General features: G+C 45.0%; 1 protein-coding gene across 2 annotated transcripts; it reads right to left on the minus strand.

Moving 5' to 3' along the window:
* Positions 1-160: 160 nt before the first annotated feature.
* On the minus strand, positions 161-17150 carry usp47 (ubiquitin specific peptidase 47). 2 transcript variants are annotated; one of them, XM_076022724.1, is made up of 28 exons: positions 16790-17150; positions 13197-13391; positions 11178-11294; positions 10939-11092; positions 10762-10858; positions 10530-10675; positions 10368-10447; positions 9210-9359; positions 8673-8768; positions 8438-8590; positions 7776-7934; positions 6776-6907; positions 6568-6644; positions 6120-6175; positions 5894-6006; positions 5689-5790; positions 5271-5478; positions 5066-5181; positions 4827-4946; positions 3890-4733; positions 3554-3729; positions 3372-3452; positions 3151-3266; positions 2934-3052; positions 2508-2638; positions 2352-2399; positions 2120-2250; positions 161-1685 (listed from the first exon to the last, which is right to left on the minus strand). In XM_076022724.1, exons 1-28 carry the CDS (start codon positions 16832-16834, stop codon positions 1511-1513), a joined length of 4137 nt encoding a protein of 1378 aa, XP_075878839.1. In that variant the 5' UTR covers positions 16835-17150; the 3' UTR covers positions 161-1510. The 2 variants fall into 2 exon arrangements, with proteins under 2 accessions (XP_075878839.1, XP_075878848.1); XM_076022733.1 differs by lacking the exon at positions 16790-17150 and adding an exon at positions 14137-14169.
* Between the last annotated feature and the right edge of the window lie 713 nt (positions 17151-17863).

Below are 17863 nucleotides of genomic sequence, written 5' to 3' on the forward strand. Positions count from 1 at the left end.
TATCATAGAAAGATGAGCCAGGCTGGACAGCACAATGCTAAAACATGAGACTATATAAAGAGAGTATAACCTGACAACAAAGTGAAATGCCTGCCCCAAAGTTGGGGGTGGTAGTGGTGAGGGGGTGGGGGGGTTAAAAAAAAAAAAAAAAAAGCCCTGATAATATGAAAAGAACATTTTAATCTCTAAAATCAACTTATTTATCTATATTCACACAGGATTTGAATCTCAAAGAAATGAACAACAGAAAAACAAACAAGGTTTTCTCTAGATATTGGCATTTCCTACAGTGAATAGCTGGTGGCAGCATCAGGAGTCCAGTGGGGCCGTGAAACTGAGCTTCAGTTCTCAGACCAGCTGCTCAGCAGACTGAAGGGTCATGAGGGCTGTCAAGAAGCAGCAGCAGAGAGAAGCCCCACAACACACTCTCTCTCTCTCTCTCTCTCTCTCCACATCCCTCCTCAAGCACATCAACTCCCTCACACTCACTCACATAGACACACAGACAACACCAGAGACAAACAGCAGGTCAAACGGTGGGGGAAGAAATAAAAACATAGATACCACGGTCTAAGTTATGGTTATTACAGACAACAGATGTGTGCCTGGTGCCTCACAAGACCTAATTTATTAAGTCTGGAGAAAGAAATAATAATTTACATGAAATAAAAGCAAAAAAAAAAAAGAGACATGACATACTCTACTTGGTTTTGTTTTGTAGCCTGTAGACGACTATCTATGAGTTGTGGCAAAGCTCCTAGAAAGCAGGGAGAGCAGCGAGTGGGAGGACCCACGATGAGCAACAAGAGACTCCAACTCATCATTTACTTAAATTCCATTATTTATACACTGAAATCATCAGGTTAATCTGAATGGATGACAACTGGGGGGTCGGGCAGAGTGGGGATCGACTGCGCCAGACCAGATGAGGCTGACGAAAGCTGCTCTTGGCTGGTAGCTCTTATCAGTGTGTGCTGTTCATTGAAAGGTTGGTGAGCTGTGTGAAGTAAGACGGGTGTTCAAACGGTGTGAACATACGCACTGCCCACACGGTTCTATCTGACTCAGGATCGATGCTATTGCTTGAACAGGGGGAGAAACATGGCGCGAAAGGAAACGGGAAACTTGAAGAGACAGAACGGATTCCCACCAGCCACGTCTCAGCTCTGGCATCCACCTCGAGAGACTTCATCATCAACCATTCACCTGCCTATACAGTATTGATTCTTCTGTTTTCTGTATTGAATAGCCTTCGTACATCCCTTTAAACTTTACAGTACATACACTATAGTGCACAGTAGGGTTTTCTGAGCCAGTCCGGGGGCTCAAATTGGAGGGTGAGGGCACGACGGCCTCACAGTGCTGCCTGATGTTCAAGTATCCGTCAGGCTTGACACTCGGATTTAGAGTTGTGCGGCCCGTTTTCTGTGCTGTGCAGCAGCCAGAAGATGCCATTAAAACAAAAAAGAAAAAGAAAAAAAAGAAATTGAGACGCGCGCTCCCGAGGCCATCAGTCTTGTCCCGGGTCCTTGGCAGGGCCGCCGTCCAGGTAGATCTTCAGGGCCTTCTCCTTGCGAGGGGAGTAGCTGACGCGGTGTCCGGTCTTGAGCAGGCGGCTGCTCTCTTTCTTCATCAGCTCATTACGCTCGTCCTCTGTCAGCTCCATGGGCTCCTCCGCACTGTGCCTGCACACAAACGCAAAGCACGCATTTAATGCATTCTCATTCGGGCTGTCAGCGTTAACGCATTAATCGCGATTACTTAAATACAATCCATGGCATGTTAATTTTCACGCTTCCGCGTCTGGTGTGAACCCGGCGTGAGAGCCGTAGTCGGCCGGTCTTCGTAATACTTTACATTATGGGGTTAAAACTGCTTTGAAATGCAAAATAACAGAATTTTACACATGCAATTCAAACCAAGATTAATTGCAGTTAAAAAAGGAAGACCGTGATTTATCGCGATTAAAAAAATAATTAATCGTTTGACGGCCCTAATTCTCATACATATTTACATTGTACCAACACTGTATGTACATATACTTTAGCAACACTTAAAGTGTAACATTGTGAAGCAACTGACACGTCACCTTGTCGTGGTGGGCAGCTTGAAGTCTTACCTGTAGAAGACCACAGCTCCGTCGTCGCATATGTACAGAGGCCACACATTAAGAGTCGATACTTTAGGGTTCCAGTCCAAGTCCTGATGAATCTCCAGCACAGATATGTCACAAGGAAACGTTCCTTTACCCTGCGCAAAAAAATCAGGAGTTGATGGATCAGTCAACTAAGGTTGACTAATGTTGACAAGAAGAAACCAGTGAGCCGTTCGGTCGACAGCAACGCACAAACCTTTGCAAACTCCAGGTTTTCAAGAGGAATGTCACTCATCTCACTGAGCTGTAAAAGAAGTGAATTAATCACAATGAGTTGCGTCGTGCCAACTAGTTTTACTGCCCGGAAAACCAATAAATAATGTTTTCAACTGTGTCAATAAAGAAGACAAACCTTCTCCTTGAGTTCTTCTACACTGCTGCTTTCCAGGATAACTTCCTGAAAAGGGCCCAACTTCATGGTAGCTGGGCTCCACCTTCGGGTCAGCACAGCCAACTGCGACATGGACTTCATCTTCTCGGGTTCTGATGAACAGATTTGGGAGGGGGAAAAAAACACACATATTTTAAGCATGCATGGTGGTAAAATGGAGCATGAGGTCCTGCAGTACAGTTTTAACTGCTAGAGATGTAACTTTAACACGTTAAATAACTCTTAATATGCTTTTTATGAAAGGTGGCTATTTTGAAGAACTTATAAAATGTGTTTGAGTTATGTTTACGTTTATACAGTTTTGCATTTATTAAGATCTTTCATGCCAAACCTTTAAGTTGCAGCCATTGCAAATAATCTCTAAAGAATCAGCACAATGAGGTTTACCATCAAGAACTTCCAGGAACACCTCCCAGTTGGAGGATATGCTGATGTCTTCTTCATAGACATGGTAGTCCAGAAACACAGTGCCCGGGTTCTTCCACGTCTTTTTCCTGAGACGGACCCTGAGGCCAACAGATCACAACGCACAGTCTTTTAATCTTTTTTGGTTTTCTTAACTAATCATCAAATTCTGAGTCTTCTGTGTTGAAGAAAAGCTTACCGGTCAATGTTAAGGTCCAGCTTGCACTGATCTCTCAGCTGGGGGAGCAACTCCTCTTTGGACTGCCTCACAGTCATGCTTTTTGCAAACACAGTGTCCACAAGGAACTTGCAGGGCTGTCATAGAAACACACACACACACACACACATTTTTGGGGGGATTTTAGATTTTTTTGGATTAATCCATTTGGTCACAATCACTTCAACTGCTGTGGCTCTTACCTCTGGTTCGTTCACTAGTAGTTGGTACACTTTCACTCTGTATTCACCCTTTTTCAGTGCTCTTCCTAGTCGAATAGTGATCTATGAGAGGAAAGAAAATATCAAAACACTGGTTAAAATCTGTGCAACAGACAGAAAAAAAAACCTAAATCTGACATTTGCGGTATTAAATGGATGCTGACCTTATTATCAACAGAAAAGGAGGAGAGCGTTTCGGTGAGCCGTACGCTCTCAAACTCCTGATTGTTGCCGTAAACCCGAAACACTTTGAACTGGGTGGAGGCGACTCCCACATAGGGCTCCAGGTTCTGCTTAAACGCCGCCAGCGTTATTCTTTTGTCCACGTGAACCACTAAACCTGAAGTGAATCACAAGAAGCACCAGTCACACACAGTGTTCGATTCTCCGTCTTTGTGAGAAAGTGTCACGCAGAAGAATATTCACATCTATTTTAAACAAGTCCTACTCAAAAAAAGAAAGAGAAAATGACGTTGAACTTGAAGCAGGTGGGTTCTTACATTTCTGTGCATCCCCTGAGGCGTCGTCATGGGGACAAGGCTCGGTCCTAAAGTACAGGTACTGAGCGTCTGCTTTGGCCTTCCCGTTGTCGTCGTACTCGCTGTCCGTCCCCGAGTCTTCTTCGGCCGTGTCCCACGTCTCTTTTTTGCCCTCGTGGGCTTTGGAGCGTCGGCTGCTCGTGATGCTGTGCGAGTCCAAGCCGTTGGCCAGCTGCATGGGTCCGCTGTCGGCATTGCACAGCGTGTCGCTGCTGTGGCTGGAGCTCAGGATGTCGCTGTCCACGGAGCTTGTGCTGCGGTCATTGTTGACCTCAGAGTCTGACCGCTCCTCGCCGGCAAAGTGGTTCTCAGGGTCTGAGGAGGCTCCACTGCCCTCGCCCGCCCCCGCTTTGATCCGATTCTCCAAGTCTCTGTTGTCGGTGGCCACGCAGAGCGAAGAGTTGGAGTCGGCCTCTTGCGTCGGGGATTCAATGTGTTCAAAGTCAGTGGTGTCAGAGCTTTTTGGGCCGGCATCGCCGGAGCCCTGCAGCTGCTGCTGCTGCTGCTGCAGCTGCTGCTGCTGCTGCTGCTGCTGCTGCTGCAGGGAAAGATTCTTCAACTTCTCCGTGCTCTCCTCGAGGATGGCCTCGACAGACTTCCTGTTACCCTTTGACCCCTCCAAGGACACGTCAGAATCTGCGCCTTCCTTCTGGCTCAGAGTTCTGTTAGTCAGGGTGCCAGGAGACTGCTCAGGCAGTAAGACCAAGAGCCGGATCGTATTCCCATGACGGTCGAGCAGTTTCCACAGCAGCGAGTCGGTGAACGCAACCTGATGATCTGCTGAGTCAGAGCTCTCGACGAAAATCTGAAGGGGAAGAAATGCAAGCCAGGTCACAAAATCAAACTGCACAGCATCAATGAGGGGCTTTGGCTAACTAAATGAACAATGCATAGGGACCTTGTTGCTTCTGAAGAATCCCTCAGCTTTCAGTGTTTTGTTTGGGACGTAGAGAAGCCGGAGGTCATTGCAGCAACGCTCCAGGACCACACGCATGTTGTCTGCAGAGAGACCAGTGGCCTGGAAAGAGAAACACACGCTTCACATCAACAGGTCGGAAGTGACTCACAAATCAAAATGCTATGGGGACCTTTTAACGACTGGAGGTGAAAGCAAAGAAGCGGAGAGCAGAAGAGAACCTGCGAGATGAGCTGTTTGAATTCTGTGATGGTCTGATTCAAGTACGCTCGGACGCTGACGGGAGCCGCGATGTTCTCACTCTTCAGATCCACCACATGGACCTTCACCATCACCTCTTTATGGGTCAGGCACATAACAGAGATGGTTAACGTCCTAAACATCAACATTTCATAATCACAGAGGAAACAGCGGCCGACTGCTGACCTCCAGGTTTGTAAGGCTGAAACACCTGATCCGGCCCACGAGTCTCAAGCAACAGGTCGAACGTGTACGAGGACTTGACTCCTCCCAGCAGGAGGCCCATGGGTGTGTCCTCTTCACCTTCGTAGGAGCGCTCCAGGTACTCGTGCAACTCGTCGTACTTCACCAAGCGGCAGCAGTCCAGAGAGACCACGCCCTCCAAGTCCATGAGCTGCAGGAGGAAAGACCACCGTCGTAAATCTTGACGAAAAAGCCATCAATATCCTCACACTGTTCTTTGTTGCGTCTAGGCGTAAATAAAAATACTTCCGACCATCAAGATTTGTAGATCAGTTCCTGAACATAATTGATAAAATTGCTCAAGAACAAGAATTGCTCAAGAATAAATTGTGTAAAAAAAAAACAAAAAAAACAAACCAACCTTGTAGGCCATTTCTGTCGCTTCTCGCAGTGTTTTGTCCTTGTGCACTTCCAGCTTACTGTCTATCATCATCTTCACAGGATGCATGCAGAAAAGCTTCATCTACGAATGAGAAGTTTAAGAGCACACAAGTTTAACTTTAATTCCAAAGAAAGCAAATTTGTGAACCAATTAGAGAAAATCAACCTCAAGTTCAGCTGCTTACCTTGCAAGTGTTCCGCTCAATCTCTCTCTGCCGTTTCTCCTGCTCCTCAGACTCCTTCTCCTTCTGAACCAAACTCTTGATGTGCTCTGGGAAATCTTCTACAGACAAATAGTCTGCACACAAGAAAAACTTACTTAATTGTGGGAAAATACTAAAGAGGGACAACAGAACAACAACAAAAAAACACTGAAAGCTAAACTCTCAACAACGCGACTTCTTTTCTTACTTGCATTCCTAGATGGATCTTTCAGTCTGTAAATCAGCATATATGCATTTGTAGAGCTGTGGAAAAAACAGAAGACTTGTTAAGGATTACAGACGGAAGCAGAGGGAAAATGTCACGACTGCTGAAATACGAACAATGCACGCATTGACAAGGAAAAGAAATGTGAAAAATTCAAATGTACGTTGTGCAAATGTGATGCTGAGAGTTACATCTGCCTCTTCTGTGGAGGCCACAAATAATGCTACGGCTGATCCGTCACTTTGTCACATGGTGCAACAAAGGCCTCCCGAATTCCTACATTAACAAGCCTAAAAGATTCCTGCAATAGGCAGGAACATTTAACGTGCATGTTGCTGCAAAGGAGATCAAACGGTTTAAAGCACTGCAGCTTTAAAAGAAATGTGGATGTTTAACAAGACAGCAAGTGCTGCATGCAGACACGACTGACCTTGCAAAGGCACCGGAGTAATAGCCTCTGCTCCCTGAGGACCCGCCATGCGTCTTCCTGATATCTTCCTGGGTGATCTGACCACCAAAAAAAAGCACAGAGGCACAATGGCCATGATTCTAAGCGTGGTGTAAAATGTAGCCAAATTGATACTAAGCAGTCACATGGCGCGGTGCGTCATTCTGCGAGACCATTGCTCAAGGCTGACCTTGCTGACATGTTGATCATTGAAGCTGTACCACTGGCTGTCGCTGAAGGATTTGATGCAGGCGTAGTAGTGGCCGCCCGCAGCACTCCCGCAGTGAACCATGACGGAGAAGAGCTCAAAGGTCAGCAAGCTCTGAGAAAACACACGGGGGAGGAAATTATTGCCCGGACGAAAGCATGAAACAACTCACATGTTGTTGTTTCTTCACAATTGGCCTCCGCTGCGAGTTCTACAACAAGCAAGCTTTGTCAGTAAACGTATGACTCACTGGCACAGAAATGAGGAGAAAGCCATCAAGAAGGGAGTGCAAAATGTTACAACCTAACCTGTGCAACTACAGTTTAATGTTAGCAATTGTTAGAAACCAAAAAACAAAACAATTTACAGTTCGTGAAAAGGCCACACAATGTCAACAGGTTCCTCAGAAGCGTGTCCATGATCAAAGACGATGAGTGAATAACTGTTTTGTCACTTAGACTGGGAAAATAAATACACACAACTTCACACAACAAACAGCCTGAAAGCATCATCTCTCCTATTATTAGTAGTTTATCAAACAGTCAGGTGAATGCTTCCATTTTTTTTGCCCAACACTGATCACATCAATGATGTGGATGAATTACCAACTGGTGACAGTAGGCAATGTCAGCTGGTGTTGATTAATGTCAGTTCTAAGAGTGACGGGATAGCAGGCCAAAATTAAAAACTGGCTCATGTTCTGTGCAGTAAACAAGCTGCCATCTGCTTTCAACGAAGGACAGCGTTTAAAAAATGTCTTTGTATCTGTTTCTATTTTTTTTTGTAACATTTGGAATTTAATTGATGATTTCTGTTACATATATTTTAGTGAAATTTGAACCATTTAAAATAATCTAATATTTGGAAATGTAATTAGATAGGTATTGATCAAGCCTTATTTTTCTTATCCTGTGCGTGCAGCTAACCACATTAATACATTAAAATAAACAATATTAGTACAGAGCGCTATCCCGGTGTTTACCTTTGGCTTCAACGCTCTCTCTGTGCTGCCAGTGCTGTCCAGGCAGATGCCCTCATCCACACAGTCGTCAGTGGAAAAATCATTGCTCATCTGGTCACTGTGGCAACTCCCTTCATTCTCTGCGCCGCTGTCGGTGCAGCTCTCCGTCTGAGGCGACTTCTAGAGATGAGATTACACAAAAGCAAAGTTTAACTTTAAACAGGCCTTGCCTGGACTTCATTATTTACATGGAGCAGTTCTATTTCCACTGAAGGGATGGTGGTTTCTACAAGACTTCAACTCACAATAAAGTGATAGAATACAACATATGGTTTTTGTTGCCCTGTAACTGTGTAGCCCTTTGTGTTAATAGCACATGTATTGGTTTAAGTGAAGAAACAGGAGGTCAAACTGACTGTAAAACATCCCTAGATAGTGCAAAGTGCAGGTCACAAACCTGATGACATGTTCAGCAATTTTATATTGTATAATGATTTATATAATATATGACTGACAATAAAACATTTTTTGAAAAAGCTGTGTGACCCACTTTCTTTTTCCATCTAATTGCTCTGAGTTACAGCGACATTTGGAGATTATCAAAGCAGACAAAGGCCACAAAAATCTGACGAAGGATTAATCTTATGTAAATCTGACAGAGTCCATTGTTCACCGTCGCCCACCTCATCTTCCACATCAATGAATGGACTCATGTCGAGCTCTTCGGGGAAAGTCATGCGGTCGTTGAGCTTGATGCGGTGCATAGTGGTGTAATCAAAATCAAAACGCTTCAGCTGGAGCGTCAGCAGGTAAGGAAAGTGCAGAAATCTCAGACCCTGTGAGGATAAAGAAAGACAAAAGATCAGAACGTGGCTGTCTTTGATCATGACTCGCGTCCCCCGCTTTCGCCACAGTCACCTTCCGTGCGTCACATTTCTTTTTGCAGCGTTCGCAGAAGTACTGGTTGGGCCCATCCAGAGTTTCAGGTTGGATGAATGCCTGCAGAGCCTCTTCCTGTAGAGGAATAATTTGCTTCAGGTCATTTTGGAACAGTGTAATAAAATCATGAGCATGAGTTGTTAAGTCCACAGAACTTTGGAGTGTTAAGTAATCCTGTGTTATTTCCTGCTTGTGCGTCAAATGCGGAAAAACATGAGCAGTTAATACTGGGTCCCTGTACTGAACAGGCACTTTGGCTTGAAGAGATCAGCTCAGATATTTTGTGCTGGCGCAGCTGTGGCTTTTCTTGCACCATCAATAATAAGATGACCAATTTTCTCAAAAATCAGCCTTCTATCATTCACTTCCACTAGTGTAGCAGACTTTCTAAAAGAGCATGGCTAACGCTAACGCTGCAGTAGAGATTGATAAACAGTACGAGCGGTCATGAGAGTGGCCATACCTTTATAATCTAATCACGACTAGCAACAGAATGCACAATGGAGAGATACACACCACGCTGCCGTAGGCCTGGCTGGCCCCAAAGGGTCTGATGACGAGAGGAATGTCCAGGTAGGTGTCAATCCTCCAGCTCTCGTAGCCGCACTCCAGACAGCGGACATAATCCTTCAGCTTTCCCTGGTACAGCTGGTTGATCAGGTCAGCCTGAGGGGACAAGCCACGAGGGTGAGGCCTCCACAGCTGATGTTTACAGGCAACAGCACAACAACTGTCTGCGCAACAATGTTTTCTTTCACTGTAATAATTTATTCTATTGCCTCTTGCTGAGACCTACATTGTTGGAACACATTTCCGATGAACGGGTGAGTTTGTAAATCGAGGTGTTAGGAACAATCTGATTCCGTCACCTCCAGCAGCTGCGTTTACATGCGCAAATTTCTCCAATCCGATCTAAACCTTGGTTGATTGTAAATTCCAAATCCACTGGTTACATGAATACTAAATAAAATGATCCGATCATGACGTGCGTATACATGCACCAAGCGTTCAATCAGAATAAATCATTTGGGCGTGCGCGCAGTTGTCTACTTTTAAGTAAATAGTAGTACAGGAAGAAGCTTTACTTCCGCCTGTGTTGTAACCAAACGTCACGTTGTCTGCACGTCCTTGGCTCGTTCACTCTTCCTGCTCCTCACATTATTTTTATCTTTTAAAATTTCCAGCAACAGTCCGGTTTTGCTTCCCTCCAGGCATGTTTTCTGCATGCCGAAAAACGACCGGCTGCCGCAAAGGCAGAAACTCGTGACGCTGAACGTAGCACACATGCGCAGTGGAGATAATTTTACCTCAAACAGGAAGACAGGATAAGAATAGGTGCGTGCATGGACGTCATTCGAAATAATGATCGGCATAAACTACCTCTTTCATTCGGAATGAAATCTCTTTCCGAAATGGACTGAATCGGATCAGAATATTCCGATTGACGCGTTTACAGTTTTTAATGTGATTGGCCCTTTGATATGATTATTTGTGTTCATGTAAACATAACTACTGACTAGGAGTAATTGTGATTTTTGGTTTACGGCAATCACATATTTTCTAAAACAGAGTTAAAACACAAAACAAGAGAGAGCCAGAGATAGAGAGGGAGAGGGCAAGAGAGCGAGATGGGGAAAAGATTTTCATGCGAGCGTCCTGCTCGTTCTCTCTTACCTGCACTGTCTGCTTCCATTTCTGCTCCAGGGCATCAAACATCACCCTGCACAGCTCCTGGATATCGTGTTGCTGCCAAGCTGAGCACAGGAGGGAAGTGTCAATGAACGCACCATGGGAATCGCACAGACCTGTGAACAACTGAAGTGCACCGACGCTCACCCTCGCTGCTGTCCCAGCCAAAGCTCCGCGTCACGTCCGTGGTCTCGATGGCCCGTTTCTTGCTGGTCTGCAGAAGCACAAACAGCCTCTGCAGCTGGTAAGGGATGCTGGTAACCGGATCCTCCTCAGACTCCTCAAACTCCCAGCTGGCAGGTGGAGAGAAGTTAACTACACAACTTGGAAACGCAGTACAGAAAGATTGGCCGAGACTTCCATGAGACTTCCTCCTTACTTGTAGAGCGCATTTCTGAACTCGGGAGTCATAAACAGGGTCTGCAGGAGGCTGTTCAGGTAGCAGGTCATAGCTTGGTTGACCAAGCCAATGTAACCTGAGATAACAGGAAGTTTAGTGACTGTGATGAAGAAGTGATATAGAGGCCAGAAAAGGATATGAAGAAAAACACCTCACCTGTTTCTGACTTGCTTAGGATGGAAGAGTAGGAGTACGATGGACTGCTGTAGTCTCCGCTGCAGCCCACAGTGCCGTCTCTTGGTAGCGGCCCAATGAAGCGTTCCTGTGAGCTGTCATCCAGGCCGCTGCTGTCAGCTGTTCCTGACTCATCCTGCACACGTCCACATGCAGAGGAATTAGTGACTTCTGATTAAACTCCAGAAAATGCGAACAAGCTCTCTGTTGGTTTCACTCACAGATGCACACTGAGGCTGCTCCCCATCTTTGTCTGTAATATGGAGGAAGTTCCTCTTGCCACCTGGCTCAAATCCAGAGTCTGAGAGGGCCATGTCGCTGCTGTGGTCCAGCGGTGCCTGTATGAAGAGATAAATAAATAAATGGCGTGCATGTAAAAAGACATCCACTTCAAAGCAAATAATGGCCCGCGGGCCACAAAGTGGACAAGCTCACAAGACTCAGGATCCCACTGAACTCATTTTCAGATATTTGTCACGCACTGACGTGAGCGAGCGGGGCAGGCGACTCCGAGTCAACATGTGAGTAATGCTTTGACGGCCAAACACTTTCTGCAGTTCTCTCAGGCGAGCTGAAGACGAGCGTGGCGCCGCAGTGGAAACATGCAGTGGCTTAATCCACTGACCTACTCAGTGAGATAACAACAGATACAGCACCTGGGCTTTGGCCTGGGTCAGCAGCAGGATTAGCCAGTGCTCATTTAAGAAAAGTGGGGGTGGTACAAACGCAACAAGGAACGGAGCAAACTCGCAGGCGGCACGGCGGGCACGTCGAGGGGCGCGTTGGCAAAGACTCTCACTGTGCTTCTCAACAGGCCAGTCTCTCTTAGCGCAACCGTTCAAGCCCACAGAAGAATGACGATAAAACCCATTATGGAACGCTGATAACAGGGAGGGGGGAAAAAAAGCGCACATATCTGCCTGCTATCTGGCATGTCTCCGACATTATCAGCATCGCTGAGGTCACCACGAGGAGACTCGCGCTGTGGGAACAAGTAGGATCTACATGCACTGCAGGCTTTGTTCACAACACTGGAGAGCTGGACGGCACCAAACGCAAACAAATGTGTTACATAAAGTTTGAACGGAGAGTTCATCCGGACTTTTAAGTGAAACAATTTCCTGATCCAGATCAATCCAATGGAGACTGAAATCCTCAATTCAGGCTCCGGTCACCATTTCAAATCCACACGACGAGTTCAGGAGATTTACGAAAAGAATTCCACCCAATGGATGAACGGAATGTAAAACCTGCCTCCTTCCTTTTTAAAGTCTCTGCAACATGACTTGAAATGGCAACACTCACACCGTGACTTCAGCCAAAATATTCACTGTGGCCTACAAACGAGGGGGCTGCATTCATGTGAGTGCACAAGATCAGTGCGACACAGCTGCCTGTGTTTACCAGCTCCCGGACGTTGCCGAGTACAGCTGCCTTGCGGGAGGGGAAACAATGGAGAGCTGCTTGAGTAAATGTATTTCCAATGCTACAGGACATAAGGAATAAGAAAAATGTCCGAGGGTGGCAAGATAGACCAGAAATGCTCGCTGTGTCACGTTCTTGCTGATTTTGTGTGTGGAACAATGTACACGACTCCAGCTACTGGAGCCGTTGCAAACCAAACTGACACCTGGATGACACAGTAGAAGCAGTAGAAAGAGTTTCGTTTTTTTTAATCTGGCTACTGTTGGTGCCCACCTTACTCCACTATGTAAGCAGGTTGACTGAAACTGAAGTATTTGACTTTTGCGGATTGATTCCGGCCTGCACATATGAACTGAGACAATTTTGGCAGTAATGTCCATCTGCTCGCTCTCAACTGTTTGGGACACGTAGGAAGTAATTTGTCTACATCAGTTCAGAAGCCGAGAAAGCTTGAACCTTGATTGTCCGCTTTGAAGCTACGTTACTGCCCAAAAGGGCAATCTTGACAACAAACTGTATGTGGAAGACACGCGACAGGTCACGTACAAAGCATCCAGTTTGTTGACATGGCTGGTGGACAACAGAATACTGAGCTGAGCTCATAATAAAAGGGCAATCTGGAGCAAGACATTACACTATTTTGTTCACAGACACTAGCGTTGGCTTCTCAAGAGCAAATAGAGAGGACACTGGTGCTGCGTCAGTGCCGGAGTAGGCTTGAGCGTGAAACGGCAAGGAGGAAGTTACGATCACATTAACCGTGGCAATAGCAAAGCCATATAAACAACGAGACGAAGAGGAAATAAACTGCCAACCATTTCAGACACGTTTCCCCAGACGAGATCAAAAGTGCCGTTCACATATCCAGCTTTGTGAGCGACGTCCTTGTACAGCTTGGCCAGAGTGGTGGAGGCCGGGAGGTTGAGGGTGAGCTTCTCCGTGACCGTCTTTGCATTGGTGGTGTCCTGAATAATGCACAGCACTCTGGGCTCCTCCGCTGCATTGTGAATCTGAAAGTATAGCATGTGGACAATCAACATTTGGGTGACGTGTTTAGGCAAAATGTGTTTGTCTATGCAGGAAATGCATGCCAGTGAGAGGGAGGTTTAAAAACAGAAATGTGTTAAGGCTCTGCAAGCCACCATCACAAAGGCAACAGTACACTTTAGATTGAACACTTTAATGTCATGCGTCTGTGGTAATAGCACTTTCAACTAATGACCACAAAGTCCCTTTATGGAATCAGGAAAATTCTGGTTACGAGAGATGTTTTCAACATCTTCACAGTTAATAATCCGAAACCTCCCCACATTACGCAGGAGAAGAAATCTTGGCGTGCTCCTCAAGTTATTTTATTTTTTATTACACACTGCATGATTCATATGCTTTTATTCATTACAGGAGGGAATTTAAACACAGCATCAACAACACTTAACATAATCAAACACTGATGCATTTAAGAGGTAAGGCTCTTTTGTTTTTTTCCCAACACGCAACACAACACAACAAACTCCCCCCATTTCTTAACTTGGTGCAGATGTTTCACCGGAGGAAGGAACAACACGGCCTGCATTCTGTAAATCATTTACACGCCAGACACACCTTTCATTGTGGCCTCGAGGTGCTCAAAAGTTTTCCTAATCTGTAGCGTGCAGCCTGACTGTTAGGGCATCGTGACAGCCTCATGCATCTGCTCAACGCCATGCTGCTCCTGCATCTGCATTCTCTCACACACCGCAAACGGGATGCGTCTACCTGAGAGAGCCTCCTCATCTCATCAAAAATATTCTGTCTGCAACTCCAAAACACACCCTGATAAAAAAAAGTAAGGGACAACAAGTCAGAATCTAAATAAAATAAACAAACTTTAAAGTGAAGTTTGAGACATCTCCACACAGCCGATATGTGGGTCCTGTGGCCACCTTCTGGTTTTAAAATCTGCCTAATTACTGGTGAACTGGTAAAGTGCAGGGTTATACTGATGTTACCCCTGCGTTCTTTTGAGTGCGGTGCGTGATCTTAGCAAAATGTGGTTCTATAAAGGAGCTGCAGCCCACAACACACAAGTGTATTATGAGATTAAAGGTTATTTTTACCGTGGATATAATCACAGGGTGCTGACATAAAACCACATGAACGGCGAAGCGCAAGGGCTGCGTTTCGGCGACTGCATGTGATTTAACAGGGGCACATAAATAGGGACATTGTTTATTTTGTCGTCAATCCCGCAGTCCCGATTGACTTCAGTAACGCCAACGGTCACGTTGCGCTTCTGTCGGGGTGGTCGACAGCGTAGAAGTCGCCGTTACACGACTTTACCTGCGCGCAGCCGTGCAGTCGTAGCTATTTTCATGGTTACACGAAGAGCTGGTGAATCACTGTGGCGGCCCAATCTGGAAGCACTACGAGCTGCTCCCGTCTATTTTCTAACTCAATGTCCGTGAAGCAAAACAGTTGTCCGCTTTGCGCTCTGGGCAAACAGTTTGAGGGGATGAAGTCTACAAAAAATTACAGACGTTTTATCTGACACATTATTAATATGATTTACATTCCAAAGTCAGACCTTTAACAATGGCAGAGTGGCCTTTTACAATTACACAAAAACAGACTAAATACCCTCCAGGTGATGTTTGCTTTTTACACCACGAGGCAAATTCTACAGCTGACCAAAACCTGGAGAGCGTTAGCATCATGGTGCGGTGGCAACAATATTCAATAAACAAAAACAAGCTTGTAAAACAATGCGCAGAATTTTTTTTCTTGAGGGGAAAAACACCAACGAAAACAGGCTAAAGAAGAGGCAGCCTTAGTCACAGGGAGGTAATGTGAGACAACTGGATTGCATCCCAGTCAACACATGTGACTGACACTCCAAAGGATCTCAGCCATTGCGATCTGAGTTTAAAGAAACGAGCTGCATTTAGGGCAACTCACGAACCAATGTAAAAACAAGTGTGCGTGCGTGTGTGTGTGTGTGTGTGTGTGTGTGTGTGTGTGTGTGTGTGTGTGTGTGTGTGTACACGATTTATCCACATTATTTGGGAATAAAAACGTAAGCCTAGAGAGATATTACTTAAAAAAACAAAAAAAAAAACAAAGCGTGTCCAACTATCGGATGTGTCAGATCCATTTTCCCAGCAGCCCATTATGGCGGAGTGACGTCTTGTGTCTGACGTAAAACTGCAGCTGACGTAAACAACGCCTCGGCGCAAAACGGGCTTATAATTAACTGTTTCGCTTCAACACGACTCGAAGCTACTACGCGTTGATGCAAAAGGTGGTCGACGACATACAAAATAGACAAAGTCAAAGAAAGAAAAAAAAAATGTATCTACCGATGAATAACACAACAGCGCTTGTCACCAGAATTCTGACTGGCATAATCTGACAAAACTGTTTTTACTTGGACAAACAAGCGAATGCTTGACACAGTCTGGATTTATGTGATTGCTTCGTGTCAGTTTTCTTTGTTTATGGAAATCATAACAAACCTTGGCACTAACTTAGCAAGCTAAAAATGAATAAACAAGCACCGCTTTGGAGTTATTATTATCAGCGAGTTCCACAAGTAAAACGAAAATAAAACAAAGACCGTTTCTACCAAAACATCTGAAGCGACGTTTTTTAGGAGTATTTTTTTTAAGTGATAACTATATTTTTGAAAATGTTCGTGTGTTCCTGTTTACATTTAACTGGTACAATTTTGCTAGGTAGCCAACACGACGAGCTAACGTCTATAGTTAAGCTACACGTACTATCCAGCACTAGCTATAACCGAAGGCTACCGAAAGAAGAAAAGTACGCATCATGTATTAAACATATCCTTGTGGCAGATGTAAAAGATCACGTCAAAAGTATAAATATGGTTAAGTCAATGTAATGTGCTCATTGCCATTAGGTTTGTCAACTTCAAAACATCTAAAAATGTCAATAGTTTTTGGCTCCTAAGCCAAACTGAAAGAGCCCGTCAGTTAGCCCAATTCTATGAGCTAATGTGATATATACAAGTCTGCTAACGGTAACCAATGTTGACAGGCGTCGTCTGCGTCATTTGGACGCAACAACACAGGTAAAACAATTTCCATTTTTATCTTGAAATGGCGTACACTTAACTACACGACAAGTGGGGCAAAGCGTTAAATAGTGTTACCGATTTAAACTCACTTAAAGGGACGCTGTCTTACGTTAGCTCAGTGGCTAGCCTAGCTGTGTCAAGACAGGCCGTCCCAGTCGTGTTTAGCCGCTAGCCGCTGTGGGTTAGCGCCCCCTCCAAATTAGGCTACCACGATCACGGACTCATAAACTGGCGTAAAAGTTCTGCAAGTAACAACGAGCGAGGTCTGCAAGGGTGACAGCCAGGGCTGCCACTCAGGCTCCCGATCCGCGACCTTCCGCGGGATAAGCTCACCTCTTTGGGTACGAACTGGTTCTCCTCGCTAGGCACCATTTCCATTTGTGCGACACTTTACACGGGCATTTATCCGGCCGAGGATGTCAGCGAAGAAACTTTGCGGCGCTGGGCGCAAACATAGTTTGTGTTCTGGCTGCCGTGAATTTAGACGCTCGCTTGAGCGAATACCAAAAAAAAAAACTTGCCAAATTAAAAAAAAAAAAAAAAAACTTGTGGGCTTATCGACGCGATCGCGACACTCGTTGTTACACTAGCCAAGCACAAAGTGTCCTGCTATAAATGGAGAAAAATGGCCGGTGCTTTACTCCGCGAGACTTCACTCGGCCAGCTTTGGCATCGCATTCCATTTACACGGGCGTGCGTGCGTGATGTGAGCAGACACACGGTGACGTCGCTGCTTGTGTGTCTGCGTTTTGTTTTTGAACGGACAGCCACGACAGGGAGGCACAAAACACGGCATTACTCAGGTTGTGTACAACTCTGTGATGTGTTTTTCACCCAACAGCCGTGTTCTGTGTGTGTGTGTAGGGGTGAAACTGTCTTCATGATACAGTCTGACAAATATCTTATTTTTCTCAAACACTGGCACCTGTCAGTCATAATTTATTTTTTTTTATTTTTTTTATTTTTTTTTAATTTTTTTATTCATTTATTTATTTTCATTCATGGATTGGCCCGTTCAAATTGGACTTACAAGTTTACCGTTAACTTCCCGATGTTCAGGCTTCACAGTCAGGTTTTAGAACTAGGCACAAATAACATATTATCATCTGTCAAATGTAAACACCCAAATCATTTCCCTTTTAATTTACTTTTTGCCAATTCGAAAACCAGCAGGCCAATAAAGTCACTTTTTTGGGGGGTTGTTTTGTGAGCTCAAATTCAGTTCAGTGTCAAAAACCTGAGTTCTTCTCATTAGAAGCTCTTTTCTTGAAGAACTTGCTTGATTTCTAATGTAACTGCAGTTTGGTTAAATCATCTTTATAAACACACAAATCAGAGGGGAGAAGTTACAACGTATAAATACTTTGTCACTGTACCTCAGTACCTGAGATTTTTCAGGTATTTGTA

Source organism: Nelusetta ayraudi, unplaced genomic scaffold (genome assembly GCF_046127955.1).
Source record: "Nelusetta ayraudi isolate G7.1 ecotype Tasmania unplaced genomic scaffold, CSIRO-AGI_Nayr_v1 ptg000002l, whole genome shotgun sequence".
Lineage (NCBI taxonomy): Eukaryota > Metazoa > Chordata > Actinopteri > Tetraodontiformes > Monacanthidae > Nelusetta > Nelusetta ayraudi.

Coding starts and splice junctions, on each gene's coding strand:
- usp47 (XM_076022724.1), bottom strand. CDS start 16,834: ATGGAAATGGTGCCTAGCGAGGAGAACCAGTTCGTACCCAAAGAG. Junction 5,182..5,270: donor TCAGCCTTACAAACCTGGAG/GTCAGCAGTCGG, acceptor TGACCCATAAAG/AGGTGATGGTGAAGGTCCAT. Junction 2,400..2,507: donor TAGAAGAACTCAAGGAGAAG/GTTTGTCTTCTT, acceptor CTTCTTTTACAG/CTCAGTGAGATGAGTGACAT.